Below are 17,007 nucleotides of genomic sequence, written 5' to 3'. Positions count from 1 at the left end.
TCAGACTATCTGCACTGTAATTTCAACCTTTTGCATTCTTCCAGTTAAATATGAATTAAACCATTTATGCAATGTCCCATTCATACCATAATGCTTAAGCTTATTTGGAAGAATTTCATGATTCACAGAGTCAAAAGCCTTTGAAAGATCACAAAATATCCCAATTTGTCATGTTCACTTATTCTATTTGATCAGTAAAAGCATATATAGCATTTCTGTTGACAAGTCTTTCTGAAAACCAAACTGAATTTTTGTTAGGAGTTTATTTTTACAAATATGTGAAGCTACTTTTGAATATATTACTTTTTCAAGAATTTTGGATAAAGTTGTCAGAAGTGAGATTGTATGGTAGTTATTAACATAGCATATTTCAGTCTACCCAGAAAAATTCCCTGTTTCAACGAGCTACTACATATGTGGATGAGAAACCTACGTATCTGTTGGCAACAAGGTTTAGTACTCTGATGAAAATGCTATTAATTCCATGCAAGCTTTTACTTTTGTGTGTATCAACTATTTTCATAATCTCAGTAGAATAGGTGGGTTGAATTTCAATTTTATAAAATTGCATAGGTAGGTATAGCCTCTTCCATAAACAGCCTTGTATTTTCTAATAACTAGCTGGATCCTATTTTCTCTACAACACTTAAAAATGATTATTAAAAGTATTTTCTATTTCTGACTTTTTCGTTAATTAACTTGTCATTGAGTTTGAGAGAAATACAGTGTTCTTGTGCTCTCAGTTGCCCTGTTTCCCTTTCAACAACCTGCCAAATTGTTTCAATTTTATTATCAGAGGTACTAAACTCTAACATACTTCTGGACTTTTTAATAACTTTCCTTAATACAGTGCAGAAGTTTTTATAAAGTTTGACTGTTTCTGGATCATTACTCCTTTTATTTCTAGTCTTGTCGCAGATACTGTTGACATGTTGCTGACCAGCCCCTGGAATACCCCTCAACAGCATACCATTAAAATTTCAATGTCCAGTTCTTTCACAAAGACCTGATCTATTCACGTATATTCAGTTCATAACATTCACTAGAGCTGCAAACAAAAATCACTCTAGCAGACATCCACACACTCTCTCTTCTCCCTCCATTAAATACTCCTACACTAAATTACCTAATTGCTACAATCAATCTACTAGCCTAATTCATATCTTTCCTCTCCAAAAAATGCATGCACATTGTCGCTATGTAAACTACTAATTTCATATTTCTGCCTTGGAATATTACTATATATCAAGATCACATCTGTTTCCATCAAACTTCTGGATAAACATTTCACAGCTGTGAAACCCTGCCTTGTTGACCTACTAACATCCACTGTTCAGCTCCACCCTCCTCCTCTTAACTAAAATCCCAACAACCTAACAGAACACAAAATCTAGACAGACTCTTAACACAGCCATCAACTTGTATCAAACATCCCAAAATTTGTGTTAACTCCTCTGCGAATTTATCTGTAATGTCATGTAGTTGTGGACTAGGACACAGATGATCTTTCATATGCTAACTGCATGCAGGGTTACAGGGTCAGTAGTATTTGTTGGCTGGACACTGAGCACCAGTCAATGTGTGTTTTCCTGGTTGGTTGAGGAATCATGCCCAGGGAAATTACAGTAGACTCACTTTGTGAGGTTTCCACTCTTATGTGTTGTTGCCAATGGAACAGTGTCACTCACTGAGCTTGATGTTTGATCCTCTATAGTTATCTGCAAACATTTTGTATGGTCAGCTGTACTTATCAATTTGTTTGGCAGAAATCAAACAATGGAAAATCCAGGATGGAATGTAACAATACCAGAGAAGGAAAGTTGCTACTCACCATATAGCAGAGATGCTGAGTTACGATAGGCACAACAAAAACCCGTAACCCTCCTGACCTCAACCTTCGTTAGTCACTGTCCTCACCCATCCATCCCCCTCCCTGTTCCCATTCCAGCACTACACAGTCGTAATTTCACCGCCACACCCAGTCTTTTACTTTCTCCCCCTACGCTACTTACCCCCCCCCCCCTCCACACTTTTTCTCCTGCCCTCCATCTAAACTGCAACACTTGACTGTCTCCCACTCCCACCATACTATCCCTCCCTCTCCCCGCCCCAGGCTCCTCCTTACCCCCACCCAGTCGCCACTCCCATCATGCACTGGTGCTGCTGTTCGCAGTGTGGTTTCAGCTCTCTGAGACTGCAGATGTGTGTGCAAGTTGTGTGTGTGTGTGTGTGTGTGTGTGTGTGTGTGTGTGTGTGTGTGTGTGTGTGTCTACTGCTGACAAAGGCCTTAATGGCCGAAAGCTTTAACTGTGTGAATGTTTGTATTATGCCTATTGGGACTCAGCATCTCCGTATACGGTGAGTAGCAACTTTCCTTCTCTGGTTTTGTTATCGATTTGTTTGTTTACACAATCTTTGGGTAATAGAGTACTGCTTTCTGCAGCAAAGATTACATGTTAGTTCTGCCAGCTTAGTGATGTGCTATGAAGTCTGCACTGAGTTAGCTGTCATGCTGTGTGCTTCTGGAAGCAGACGTGTCCATATTCTGAACTGTTTTCTCGTATCTCACAGAGGTTGCTAACTTACGTATAGGCACTTATTGAGGGCCATGTCTGAGAAAGAGTTAAATTCTGCTGGCTGTGTGGCATTAAGATGTCTCTCTTGTTGACTGTCAGTTTATTTGTCAAATGTGTGTGCACCTACTTATGTTGTCATTTAGTGCTGTTCTGTGTGGCCATTGGTACTTGCCTTTTGATACGGCTTGTGTATTGAACACATGGCTGCGCGGTTATTTGAAATTATCGCTGTGTGTTGATCAGCTTGATTTTAATTTGATGTTTGTTGGTTGACAGTACAATGTCCATATGTCTGCCATTATGTAAACTTTTGTAAGTGCTGATGGTTCTTTTACTGTGCAAAGAGACCTGTATTTTACTGTGTTTTTCCCTTGTGGAGTGTACAGAACAGCACATGTGCATTAGTTGTCAAGGTTGGTGGTTGTCATAAGCTATTATTCTGAGCTCACACCAAAATCATACTGCGTCAGGAATTTTAATTCTGGTAGTGATGGACTAGCTTAGGAAGCTGAATAGTAAAGCTATGGTTATGCTTATGGTATAATGACCGTGGTCAGGTCAGTGCCTGTTTAATGGTAGGTGGTTTACTCCCTCCTATAATCTGGATAATTAGATTAAGTTATGGCTAGTGGCATTTAATATAAGAGAGGATTACCACCACACAGTTCTCTGTTATTTTATAATAGCTGCCTACTGGCATAATTTAAGTCATGTTAAGTTACCAGTCGGCATTCTAGTTAAGTAACTGAGGTTTGGTGTACCGTTTATTAATACGCGGTAAATGTTGGTACTGACTTCATACGTCAAGTGTCTGCTATGTGTGTGAATACGAGGGCAGTTCAATAAGTAATGCAACACATTTTTTTTCTTGGCCAATTTTGGTTGAAAAAACCGTAAATTTCTTGTGGAATATTTTCAAACATTCCCGCTTCGTCTCGTACAGTTTCATTGACTTCCGACAGGTGGCAGCGCTGTACGGAGCTGTTAAAATGGCGTCTGTAACGAATGTGCGTTGCAAACAACGGGCAGTGATCGAGTTTCTTTTGGCGGAAAACCAGGGCATCTCAGATATTCATAGGCGCTTGCAGAATGTCTACGGTGATCTGGCAGTGGACAAAAGCACGGTGAGTCGTTGGGCAAAGCGTGTGTCATCATCGCCGCAAGGTCAAGCAAGACTGTCTGATCTCCCGCGTGCGGGCCGGCTGTGCACAGCTGTGACTCCTGCAATGGCGGAGCGTGCGAACACACTCGTTCGAGATGATCGACGGATCACCATCAAACAACTCAGTGCTCAACTTGACATCTCTGTTGGTAGTGCTGTCATAATTGTTCACCAGTTGGAATATTGAAAGGTTTGTTCCCGCTGGGTCCCTCGTTGTCTAACCGAACACCATAAAGAGCAAAGGAGAACCATCTGTGCGGAATTGCTTGCTCGTCATGTGGCTGAGGGTGACAATTTCTTGTCAAAGATTGTTACAGGCGATGAAACATGGGTTCATCACTTCGAACCTGAAACAAAACGGCAATCAATGGAGTGGCGCCACACCCACTTCCCTACCAAGAAAAAGTTTAAAGCCATACCCTCAGCCAGTAAAGTCATGGTTACAGTCTTCTGGGACGCTGAAGGGGTTATTCTGTTCGATGTCCTTCCCCATGGTCAAACGATCAACTCTGAAGTGTATTGTGCTACTCTTCAGAAATTGAAGAAACGACTTCAGTGTGTTCGTAGGCACAAAAATCTGAATGAACTTCTCCTTCTTCATGACAACGCAAGACCTCACACAAGTCTTTGCACCCGAGAGGAGCTCACAAAACTTCAGTGGACTGTTCTTCCTCATGCACCCTACAGCCCAGATCTCGCACCGTCGGATTTCCACATGTTTGGCCCAATGAAGGACGCAATCCGTGGGAGGCACTACGCGGATAATGAAGACGTTATTGATGCAGTACGACGTTGGCTCCGACATCGACCAGTGGAATGGTACCGTTCAGGCATACAGGCCCTCATTTCAAGGTGGCGTAAGGCCGTAGCATTGAATGGAGATTACGTTGAAAAATAGTGTTGTGTAGCTAAAAGATTGGGGAATAACCTGGTGTATTTCAATGCTGAATAAAACAACCCCTGTTTCAGAAAAAAAATGTGTTGCATTACTTATTGAACTGCCCTCGTATGTTGGGGTCAATATGGTTTCATAATGGTAGTGCCTTTCCTGTTTTATATTTTATGAGGTCGGGAACCTTGAATTCAAGATTAAATGAATCAGTGCTTTTGCTCAAGATTTATTTGTTTGAGCAGATTTTGTATGCCGTGATATTAAACGTTCTCAGTCAGTGATGTTACGTGGTGTAGGACCACTTAAAAATATAGACACCTGTTCCAGTGCATCCGTTTCCCAGGGCTCTGCACACACAGCTCTTGAGATGCGCATGCCGTCGTTGCTACTGACATTGCACTGGTAGGGATGGTTGGGTCTTCTTATCTGGCTCCCGGCTCACAATAACTACGTCAAGTGGCTCAGATTGGCACAGGATCGCAAGACTTGTTAATGAAGTTCAAGTCAAATCGAGAAGAATTAATAAAGAAAGAAGGAAATTGAAAAATAACCGTCTCAATCAAACCACTCCCAGCTGCAGACATCCCAAGCGCTCCACTCCCTAACCACGTTACCCTGATGCAGTATGAAACTGTGTTTGAAAATTTAAAAAAATTATTAACAACTAGTCCTGTGTTAATATGTCCAGATTATGAAAAGGAATTCATTTTATCACGTGGTTTTAGCACCCACGCAGTGGGTTGTGTTTTAAGTCAGGAAGTGTAAGATAAACATTCCATAGCTTACGCATCACGGCAGTTTAACAAAGCCGAATAAGGTTATTCTATTGCCGAACAAGAGATGTTAAGTTTAATACAAGGGTATTAATAAGGAAAAACGTTTAAGTTGCTAACAGATCATGCAGCATTAAAATGGTTGTTGGCATTGAAGGATCCAAATATGGCTGTGGGGACTGAAGGATCCATGAAGTAGGTTTATACTATGGGCATTAGAACTGAGTGATTTTGGCTTTGAAGTAATTCAAAAATCGCATAAGAAACATGGTAATGCTGATGTACTTAGCAGGAAAATTAGTGTAGTGGAGCCTTAGCCTTGTGTAGCGGCAGAGAGGGCAAGCTGCTGACAGAGTACAAGAAACTTGGGCTTCACTTCCTAGTCCCTGCCGAGCTGCAAGAAGCAGCCCATAATCATATATTATCTTGTCACAGAAGGCGTAGTACCACTGATTGAAGAGTAGCAGAGCTTTACTGTTGTAGAACACGTAAAGATGGTGCAGAACAGTGTGTAAGAAATTGTGTGCCTCGAGCACAACATGCAGATTTAAGACAACAACATATAACTCTACAGAGATTGCCACGGGGTACTATATCTTTTGAAATGCTCGGAATGGATGTTTTAGGACATCTTAGCCAGTCACTGGCAGAAAACCACTACATTCTGATTATTATAGACCATTACTCTCTCTATGTTGCAGTGATCGTTATTCTGAAGCAACAGGCTAATATGGTAGCACACACAACAGTAAATAATTGGTTACTAAAGTTTGGTGCTCTGCAGATGGTGATCATGAATAAAGGCACCAATTTCATGTCAGAACTGATGAAGCAACTATTTCACTTGTTACACATTTGCAAAGTAAGAATAAGCCTATTACACCAACAGGCTCAGTAGGTACACAGACTGATAGGTAGTACAGTAAGCTACAATGTGAATAGCCATCATACCAACTGGGGTACTTTCTTGCAATATGTGGTAGCAGCTTATAAAGATCCATGAGAGCATAGGTCTATCACCATGTAAGGTGGTGTATGGTCAGAGAATGCCTTCAACAGTTGAGATAATGAAACCACAGATAAGGAAAAAATGATAAACTCATACTAAATTTCACATGAACATGGAAGGAAGTGTGGAAATGGGTGCAAAAAGCCAATACCAAGGCATTAGAACAGCAAGAAAGATTGGAACAATACAATTCTAAGTTACCAGAGTATCATGAAGGTCAGTGGCCAATATACCCTCCAAGGACAAAAGGAAAAAAATTCATCCCTGGTACCAAGGTACACATCAGGCCACGCAGATGACTTTGCCAGCAAATGTCAAACTGTAATTACCAATGCATACTTAAAAAAAAAAACAGATACATTCGCATAAACTGCACACACAATTCCATACATGTTGATATCGTAAAAGGAGTAGTAGTATACAGAAATGTTTTATTTTTGTAATGGTGAAGTTGGCAATAATACACCTCCAGCTAGGTTCCTTCAGGAGCTGATCAAACAAGAAAAGCAGAATGAACGAAGTCGGCACTGCCCAACAGCATCACCCTGCTGCTACAGCCCATTGTCTCTTCTTTGGTGTGGGGTAGGGAGGTACTGCCTTGTTGGAGAAGTACTGGCCAGCAGACTCCTCCCCTCCGTAGATGTTCTCAGCTGCCTGCCAATGTTCTCTGTACGACTGCATCAAGCTGTGTATCTGATGCTGACCACCACTGTCTCCACCAGCTATTGATTTCAGGATGGAGACCACGGCCGCGCCAGGTGAAGCGTCCAGTCACCTATGAAGGACTCCTGCCTCCAATAGCAGCTGGCAACCTCCTGATCTGGGGACTGTGTACAGATGGTTTGACACACACACACACACACACACACACACACACACACACCACTGAGTCACCTACCACGTGATTACGTCCTGCTGGGACTACCTGAAACGTGGTCACGTCTTCGAGTCTCGGCTGGCGGTGGTCCATTTCCCTGTTGCTGTAAGCTGGCTCCTCAAGGGTTCTGACGCTGCTGATCACGATCCAGTGGGGACATATGCCTTTGATTTCAGCTATGTTTGATGTTGTAGTTTGAATAACATCTATCCTGATATGGTACACGGTGACCATGAGTTATTCAGGCTGCTACGAGCTGCCTCTGACACTTCAGGCGCAGATTCATTGTTGCCACTGCCCGTCACTGCAGGCACTTGCTGTGCTGGCATTTAAGCCGGCAATTGCTGACTGTGGTGTTCAGTGTGCCGGCAGCCACTGACGTTATTGAGAGGCAACAACCTCCCACCTGCTGTCACACTATCTCTGTACTAAAAATAATGAAGGGCTACTGTAAACAGAGATGTTTCACTACCGGTTCACCATTCAGTTCCAGCCATTACCACCTCTACAGCCAACATCCTAGTGAAGAAATAGCACCTTCTCCTGACCTTCAAATGGCCAAGTTCTTTACTGCCATGGAGTAACAGCCCAACCGGAACAGCATGTTTGAGGAATATAGCCACCGGTGTATGCTAAGTGAGAAATGAAGTAGGGAGGCTGAAAGAAGCATTCTCAGAACTGCACCTTGATGCTGAGAGGAAGGGAGTGTAGAATGAGATACAGGGAAAGTACTGAGGGCTACATCTCTCTTACAAACATCTATGATATCAAATATGGGAAGCTAGGGACTTGGTGTCATATACATTGCGACGACGTAATGGACTTCTGAAAATAATACTCAAGACCGCAAATACGGATGACGTATGGAAGCTCAAATACTGAGTGAATGAGTCACCATTAGCAAGTAGTTATTGCTTAAGCATACACCCAACGAATGTTGTAGTTAAAGTTGAATTAGTGTATGTGAAAGCTGAATGGAATGTACATAAACGCAAAAAGTGAGGTGTGTTATCACATCATTTTCGCAGATCTTGCTAGTCTGCAGTCTGGTGGAACAGATTTTCCAATGAGGGTAGGCATGTTGCGCCATTCCTCCTTTACATGGCAGATGAAACCAGTGGGGGAATTAACAGAAGGTGTCACCACTGACTGGTGTAAAAAGCCTAAGAAGGGCGAAGCAGGCAGAAGCCGGCAAGGCAGTCTTTCACAACTCGGCAAGGCATTCTTTCACAAGAAGTTACAGGTGGGCTATGCTGACACAGCATGAATCACCGCCGGGGCCTAACATTAAAACACTTTACAACATATTCAGCCTCAATGTTGTTGCCAGGGCTGCCACATCATTGCCACAACAAAATTAAGGAAGCCAGACTGTAGCATTGATGAGCGGGATTACCACACATTTTGGTCTGCAATCAGGCCACTTCCTTGGTCTGTGACGAACTGTGATGGTCTGGCAGAACAGTAGTGCATCGAGCCACCATAAATACTGCACATGTCAGATGTGTAGGTCTGTCACGGCCTACAGCAAGCTTTCAATATGTACCCCATGAGTTTTGTCAATCTGTAATGTTTCATCTAGCTACTAGTATCAGACGCTACCTCTATTAACTGCAGAACTATGAGCTGTGCCTAGGTCTGATGCCACTGAGAGCTGAACTGATGCCTTCCAGCTGGGGATCTATCTACTGACCAGCTTTTATCACTGCTGTCAACAGTGCACTCCTGGGCTAATTATCGAACCACCGTCCGCCCTGTGCAGTCATACTCTACTACTGGTTCATCTCTGTACACTTGGCTAGTTCCCGTGTTGAGCCATTCATCTGCACCAGCCGGCATGACTGACTTCCACAGAGATTGTCATAGCTGTGTGCCAGTCACTTGCCTGGGGCTTAATGCTACACTACTTCACTCACCAGAGTGCTGACAGCATAACTCTGCTCTACTGCCACCTGCTTGGCAGGGGGAGGGGTTGACACTGTGAACTAACTGTATCTTCAAAAGCAACATACAGAGTTCACCATCTTCTCCACGTCCTAGGTCAGAATACACCCCCATGTCGCTGACCACAACACAACAACAATACAGCCATTGTATGTTACACACTAAGTAAATGGCCTACTGTGTACCGTTTCTACAATTTGTCAGCAGACATCTACCTGGCTCCATGAACCTGCTACCCCGATAATCAACTTGCCGCACCATCACAACCTGTAGCTCTGCACCTAATTATACCTGCCTTCCTAACCCACAATAGTTTTGTACAGTTTTCCTCAGAACAGAAAAGTGTCCCCCATCCTGGCATGTGAGTGATCTGCCCTTCCTTTTTAAGATTCCCCAAACTACCCCTCTCTCCTCCAAAAGGAAGACACTAATAGTTACAAAAGCTAGGATAGTGTTAGGATTTATAGTTTTAAGTTTGTCTATAAGTAGTACTTCAACATTAGGTATTAGTCATTATGTTTGTCTCATGAATTAGCCTTTCCAAAGTCAAATTGAAATTTTACTCCACTCGGTTATATACAACTGACATTAATTTACGGTTGTATACAACTGACATTAATTTACAGATTGCTGCAAACTAGTCTCTCTCCTGTTGGTAATGAAAAACTGAGACTTTGAACAGGATATCAAGATTCCTTTCCTCCCATCTTGTTTCAGGCATCCACACATGATAGCTTGAACTATTTCTGTTCAAGAATTCTTGTATGGTGCCACAAAAATCTAAACATTAAAATCTGTATATCACTTTGTGTCACTTTTTGAATTTAATTTTTCTCGCTGTTTTATTACAAAAATTTCCTTATACGGTTAACAGCCAGAATCCTTGAGAAAAGTAATTTATCCAGGAAAGAAATAGCTATTAACCAGTTCCTGGCTATTTCTCCACAGTGAAGCCTTTACAATGTATGACTAACAGATGAGACAAGGATGTTCCAAAGAAAAGCAGCATGTTCCATCACGATTTCATTTACTAAGACCGAGAGCATTACAGCAAACACTACAAGAAAAGCATTATGCATCACAAAAAGGTTCAACGTAAGAAACAACTGGCAGTTTAGTACTTCCACACACAAACATCTTGCAAAATGGCCAGGACTATCTACACAAATTGGTGCTCATTTGGAAGCTTATCAACAGTCTTTCTTTCACACACAATTTTCAGATAGAATAGTGAGGTATTTATCAGGTAACACAAAATACTCTACAAAGGATAGATAACCAAGTAAATGTAAAGATACGCTCCAGAAAATATTTCTGAATCATCATAATTTTCTATTAACATTATGGATGTTTACAAGATATATTTGGTGACTCTCCTAAATACCACTATTAATGCTGAAGCATTTCGTATGACTTTCTGTACTTCATCATCGTAAAAGCTCCTAAGATCATAGGCAGAGCTAAAAATAATCACTTCGCAAACAGCATGAAGCCACAACAAATTCCTCTCCGATCTTGCTGCAGGGTAAAGTTAACATGATATGCAGAATAGAAAATTAGAACAACAATTTTGTTGAATCGATTAATGACAGCCCATTAGCATTCAATAATATTTAGGGATTGGGCTAAGCAATGCTACAAACTTCTCCAGACTCCACAAAAGGAATCTTGTAAAATATGCAACAGGAAGCAAAGCTGAAACAAGCTTGTAAAACAACTAAATGTGAGTTTGTAAAAAGGCAACGATAAAAGAAACTAGTAACATGTTACTTTCCATAAAGAAAACAAATTCAGAATATCAGGTAATGACAATTGCACAATTCTAAGCTTAAATGGTTGGAAAATCATCAAAAATGTTATGTTTTGGGACCACAGAAACACTTTTATGAATAAATGCTGTCGGCATGCCTTAATGTTACAAATGCAACATGTAAGACATATTTCAAAGAATGACTGAGCCATGCTGTTATCTTTCAATAAAATATGATACAGTTCTGGAGACAATAATGCAGCATATTGTATGCAATAGTAGTTAATGTGTATTTTGAAGATTTATTCATTCTCAAACTAGTATAATAACATGAGTGTATAATTAAATACACTGCAGCACTTTGGAACTCTCAAGACAAGTTTTGTCTTCACAAACTGAAGTGTGAACTCTGGCAGATTACACGAGTCCAATGGAGAAATCAGACTATGCACACAGGAAATATTAAGAACAGCCATGCTTTTAACCGCAAGTGTTACAATTTCCTGTATCCTTGCATTATTTCTGATAACCTATCACAAACTTTTTTTAAAATTTATAATCTATTTCATCATCATATTACAACAGACTACACATACAATGGAAACAACCCTTTGATAAACAATTATCTACAATTTAGTTACATATATGCAAGAGACAGCATTGCAATGAGAGAATGGATTCATGCATGAATTATTTTGAGCATCAAATATAACAACAGGATCCAGATGTGAGTGAAACCATGCATTTCCAATTAGATTTTTATAATTATTGTCTTGCTTTTATATGTATTGTGGAAGATTTTGTGTTGTTGTTTGCAGATGTATATTAAAGATGCATCATAATTGCATTCCTCTGACTACTCTGTTCCTCCATTAACTGGTTGCATTCTAATTACAGCCACCCTAGAATGTTACTGCCATATAAATCAGGTATCTAATTGATCTTAAACATTACATAAGCTGTCACACAGCTTTGCTCATTCTCATAAATTACAATTTATTCTCTTATGACTAATTGAGCTACCCTTAAATTTACTTACACAGTAAGGGAAAAAACACCATCCCCCCCCCCCCCCCCCCCAAACACAGAGCCGGAGCCAAACACAAACAAACAACACAAAAAGTGGGAAAATGAAGTCTCATCTGAATTCTGCAAATATTAATTTGTGCCAGTACAAAAATTAAGAAGAAAGGCCAAGTGGAGAAAATAAGATGTGGATTTTTGTTAAGCTGCCACACTCCGAAAAGGTCTTTAGTTATGTAATTTGAGGACAGCCCCACAGAGTATACAAATATATTAATTACTCAAGAATTTATCCCAAAGCTACATTTTAATTAAAATAATTTTACACTTGCCTGTTTTGATCCATGTCTGCTGAGACAATATCCATGAATGTTGCAAGTTTAGGTGTAGCCAATCTAGTCAGAAGGAAATAACACTAAGTTGCAATTAATAACGCATATGTTACACACATGGGGCTATCCATAAATGACATAACAAAATTTCTCTCTATAAGTGTACTACAATATAAAAGAACTCTTTGTCTGACACATTTTAGAAGCATTTAATCATGCCAGTTACTTCACATGCAAAATTCTATAACAAATTATCAAATTCTTCATCAATTGAATAATATCCACATTAATTATTACAAATAAAATTGTTTGGCACAAAAAATTCAATACTACAACCTGATCTGAAGGTGACTTTTTGTGTTATCATATTATACATTATGGATCGTCAGGCCTATAACCCAGAGAACAAATATCTTTTGTATTTCTAAAGAAAGTATGCCATATAATCATTCAACATATTTCAGGGAAAGCAACTGGATTACTCATTCTTAATCTAATCATACATTAGTCTTAAAATTATGATCAGTGTACACTGTAATGGTTGTCGATGTGACAAGCTTTCATCAATAAGAATTGATAGTTCATAATGTATCAATGTAGGTAAACTAACTATTTAAATGAAACTAACTGCTTCTATTGCCTCATTTATACCATCATTATTAAACAAGCATCTTCTCTTCTATCACGTAAGTTAACATGCAACTCAGAGATAGAGTATGAATATTGCAAAAAAGTTGATAATCCATGAATATTTGGGTTCTATGTAAGAACAATGAGATAATTAAAAGGATCAGTTACTTGGAATCTACAATGGCAGCATCTAAGATCTTAGAAGATTAACTCAAAAGTTGTACTGACAGGCCACAAGATTCAGAATTTACAATCTGTTCCCAACACTTGCCACTTCTTAATAGTTCATTGAGGTTCATACAAGATGATCAACAAACAATAAGTTAATACAGCTTCCGTGGCCACTTGCTGACAAATTGCCTGTTGGCATCTGTCACGTGTCCTTCGGCTGACGTTCGTCTGGTGTTTGGAGGGTGAAACATTGACAATGCCAGCCACTCGTGCTGGCAAAACAACAGAAAAGTCATCAGCCGAACATCAGCCGAAGAACCTGAGACAGAAGCCAAAAGACAGTTTGTCAAAAAATAAGTTTTTATTGTTTTCCTATAATCAATTCAGATGAATTTAAGTTGAGCCTACATGCTACAATTTACATTAACGATTGCGTGTGTTAGAAAGCCACTTTTCTTTGATACTATGTCAAGTGCTTTTTGAAGCATAAAATTTCAGCATTGTGTTGGAAATGTTAACAGAATCATACAGTACTCCCATTGAGGAAATGCATTATTTTATGAATTATAAAAAACATAAAGTGCGAAATTTTAAAGCACAAAAAGCTTTGTGTATATTGCCTTTGTGATGTTTTCTACACTGTGTTTAATAAATGGCTATCGAAAGTTGTACTATGACTTAATTTATAATATTTTAACTCATTTTAAAGTACATTCTCTCAGCACATTTTAGTAGTTCTAATATAATAGTTGTTTCTGGGTTTATGCTATTATATAAATTTCCATATCCTATTTGCAGGATATTACAATCCCATCAGTAATCCATAAAATCTTATGAAATTCATTGGTATCCCTCCAAACCACCATCCCTGAAAGTTTACTTCAGATACAGGCACAAAGGTAATGATAAACACACCAAACTTTGGATCTTATTTCTCATAGAACTAACCAGATTCCAATTTATTTAAATATTTTCTACGATATTTTGCTGTATTATTCTTCTTTCTTCATTATGCCAAGTTAATGACTGTATCTGAACTTCTTAGCTGAGCCTGACAGCTCCTTTTCTTCTTCTCTTCTCAAAATCTCTTCGCGAAATCACTGTGTTGTTTCCTGTGTTCCTCTGTACACTGTTTTCCAGTTATCATCTTAGCTTTCTCTGCAAATGCGTGTTGTGTACCTAGGATTCCAAAGGCTTTGTCCTTTGATGGTAAGTTCTGCGTCTTCTCGTAAGACCTGCTTAATGTCTTCAAACCAAGTGGTTTTTACCCTTTTTTTGAAGGTATTATATTAAGCAGCTTTTAGTTAATAAAGTGTTGCCCATTCTGCAGATGTAAGCATAGAACTTCAAACAACATCTAAATATTGCATCAGTGAACTTTTCTATTACTTCGTATAGGCTGCAGTTTTTTTATACAAACGGTATGTATATATTAATGGAATTATAAATTTTTCTGATAACTTTTTGCTCTTCCTTTCTGATTTCACCAATCTCTGAATGGCCTCCTAGAGATATAGTTTCTGAGGGATCTAATGTTTCAGGAAAAACAACAGTCTTGTGTCAAAGTTTTGCATTTCAATACATCACTCATTTATTACTGTAATGATTCCCTGTTATTCTGTATGCTTTCTCGAGTTTGGCAGGTCTTCATATATAAAGTTTTACTGTCTAGCATAGACTGTACTATGATTTCTCTGATATTTAAAAAAAGACACACATGAAATTGTCCAATATTTCATTTGTAATTAGGATCTTCTGATAGTTTGATCTATATTTTCTGTAAAATGAGTTTTCTCATACTTCATTTGGATGGTATCTTGTGTAACTTCCCTAAGGCATACCTGGTTTCTTCACAGGTCTTAATGAAGAAAGCAAGATCATAAGCAAAAGCTAGGCGCTTCATTTATTCTCTGCCCTGCTGTCCATACTCAATTTATTTTCCCCAGTCTCTGATAACTTGGTGTAACATTAAGTTAAACTGAAGTGGGGAGAACCCACCTTCTTGACAAACTCCTGTACATCCTTCGAAAGATTCAGATATTTCACCAAGAAACTTCACCCGAGGTGTGTTTGTGAGAGAGAGACAGATTTTCCTATATTACTGAATTTCATTTTCTGTGACTGTGTATCATTGTTATATGAAGTGATGTTACTTGCTGTAATTGACAGATAGCAGGCATGCACATAACTGACTGGATAACAGGCATGCAATCCATTTGAAATGGAATAAATGGTCACGAAATCAATTTCTAAACTGTTTTATTAACACTTTGCCAGTCAAGGTGCCACTCTTCTCTATAACACAAGAGTGGTATAATCAATTGATGAAAATAAAAAAGGATGATGAAGGAGAAGGAAGTATGAAGAATAACCGACACCTAATAATTTTTCCTCTTTGAGTTTTATGTATCTCAATTAAGAATCAAGTACTATCGTTAATATAAAGCACGCACTCTTCCAATTTAGTAATTTGGGGTTCCAATGATGATTTATCATAGGATTTTTCTGCAACTGATTCGATGTTCACATATGGCAATAGAGTGTACACATGAAAAATTAATGAAGATGTACTGTAGTGTAGATTACACCTAAACTGTAATTCTCCCTATAACTGGTTGGTTGAGCCCGTTCTAAAGCCTCAAGAAAATAAAGTAATGTCAAATGAAATATCACCATGACTATGATTTGACTAAAATGACTTTTCAGTGGCCACTTCACTTCTTGGGATGAAGTTCTTCCACTTCTTCCAAAAAAAAAAGCTTTCCATGTTGTGTGTTCTCCCTACTATCACAAAAGTTCACTAACTCTGTTTCAGAGTAGTGCATAGTCACTAGCACACACCAAATAAAAGACTTAATAATGGAAAGCAGAGCTCTGTCCCCACTCTGTTTGAGAATAGTCAACTGCAATGGGCAACAATGCATTCTGTAAATGGGCGCAGCACATTATCTGTTTGACTGAGCCTTAACTCAAGAACTGATAATTTATGTGACAATATTATAGTCATAAACTCAAACAATGGAAAGTCCTAGATGGAATAACAACAATATTATGAACAGGGAAGATTGCTATTCACCATATAGAAGAGAAGTTGGGTCACAGGCAGGTGGAATGAAACAAGACTGATCTACATTAAGCTTTTGGCCCAAAGATCATCTTCTGAAGTAGAAAACACACACACACACACACACACACACACACACACACACACACACCTCACATACGCATGGGCACTATCACTGCCCGTGGCGCACAGACTGTGGACTGCAATGGCGCCTGATGGAAGAAGCAATCTGGTAGGGACCTGTTCTTTCATTATTGCTTCAATTAACATAGTGATAAATGGTGCTGTCACATTTCCAAGTGATCAGCAATAATATAAAATAAACAATGAGATAGGGAAGAAACTAATTTGCAATCCGTGCAGAAAAATGGCCCAGATACTGAGCTAGCAGCACAATCCCACAATGAGACAGATGTGTACAAAATAATTAGCAATTGAATAAGTGATTGGCTGTGATCTGATACAATTAAGCTGTTTAAGTCTTATTTTAATATTGGTTAATTAAACAGTGATTTAGCTCTTATAATGTAAGTTTATTTTATTGTTGTTAAAATAAATGAACATAAAACTGTGATTTTTGTCATACATAGATAACACGAAGCCAGCTGGTCTTTTCAAATGTACAAAGTACGCCGTGTGCCCACTTGTGTGATAAAAAACGGCGCACCCACTGGAGGGTTAAAATAGTCTGTTCAAATTATTTTTATCCCTACTAATCCAGTGCAAGAAACTGTTTTCATTCCTAACTTTATTCCAATGTGTTTTAGGAGACATGTACTTCCTCATCAGTTTTCAAGATGATCC

General features: G+C 39.1%; 1 protein-coding gene across 7 annotated transcripts in view; it reads right to left on the bottom strand.

Moving 5' to 3' along the window:
* LOC126484461 (mitochondrial protein C2orf69 homolog) overlaps window positions 1-17,007 on the bottom strand; it is a 219,530-nt gene that overhangs the window by 40,067 nt on the left and 162,456 nt on the right. For 6 of the 7 annotated variants that reach the window (XM_050107997.1, XM_050108005.1, XM_050107991.1 and 3 more), the window contains one exon: window positions 12,339-12,401. The exons of the other annotated variant lie outside the window; for it this stretch is intronic. In XM_050107997.1, coding sequence (XP_049963954.1) covers window positions 12,339-12,401 — 63 coding nt within the window. The remainder of the gene's footprint in view (window positions 1-12,338; window positions 12,402-17,007) is intronic. 7 annotated transcript variants of the gene reach the window in all.

Source organism: Schistocerca serialis, chromosome 1 (genome assembly GCF_023864345.2).
Source record: "Schistocerca serialis cubense isolate TAMUIC-IGC-003099 chromosome 1, iqSchSeri2.2, whole genome shotgun sequence".
NCBI lineage: Eukaryota > Metazoa > Arthropoda > Insecta > Orthoptera > Acrididae > Schistocerca > Schistocerca serialis.
Note: the sequence above shows the minus strand (reverse complement) of the source record. Positions and strands in the feature narration are given on the sequence as shown.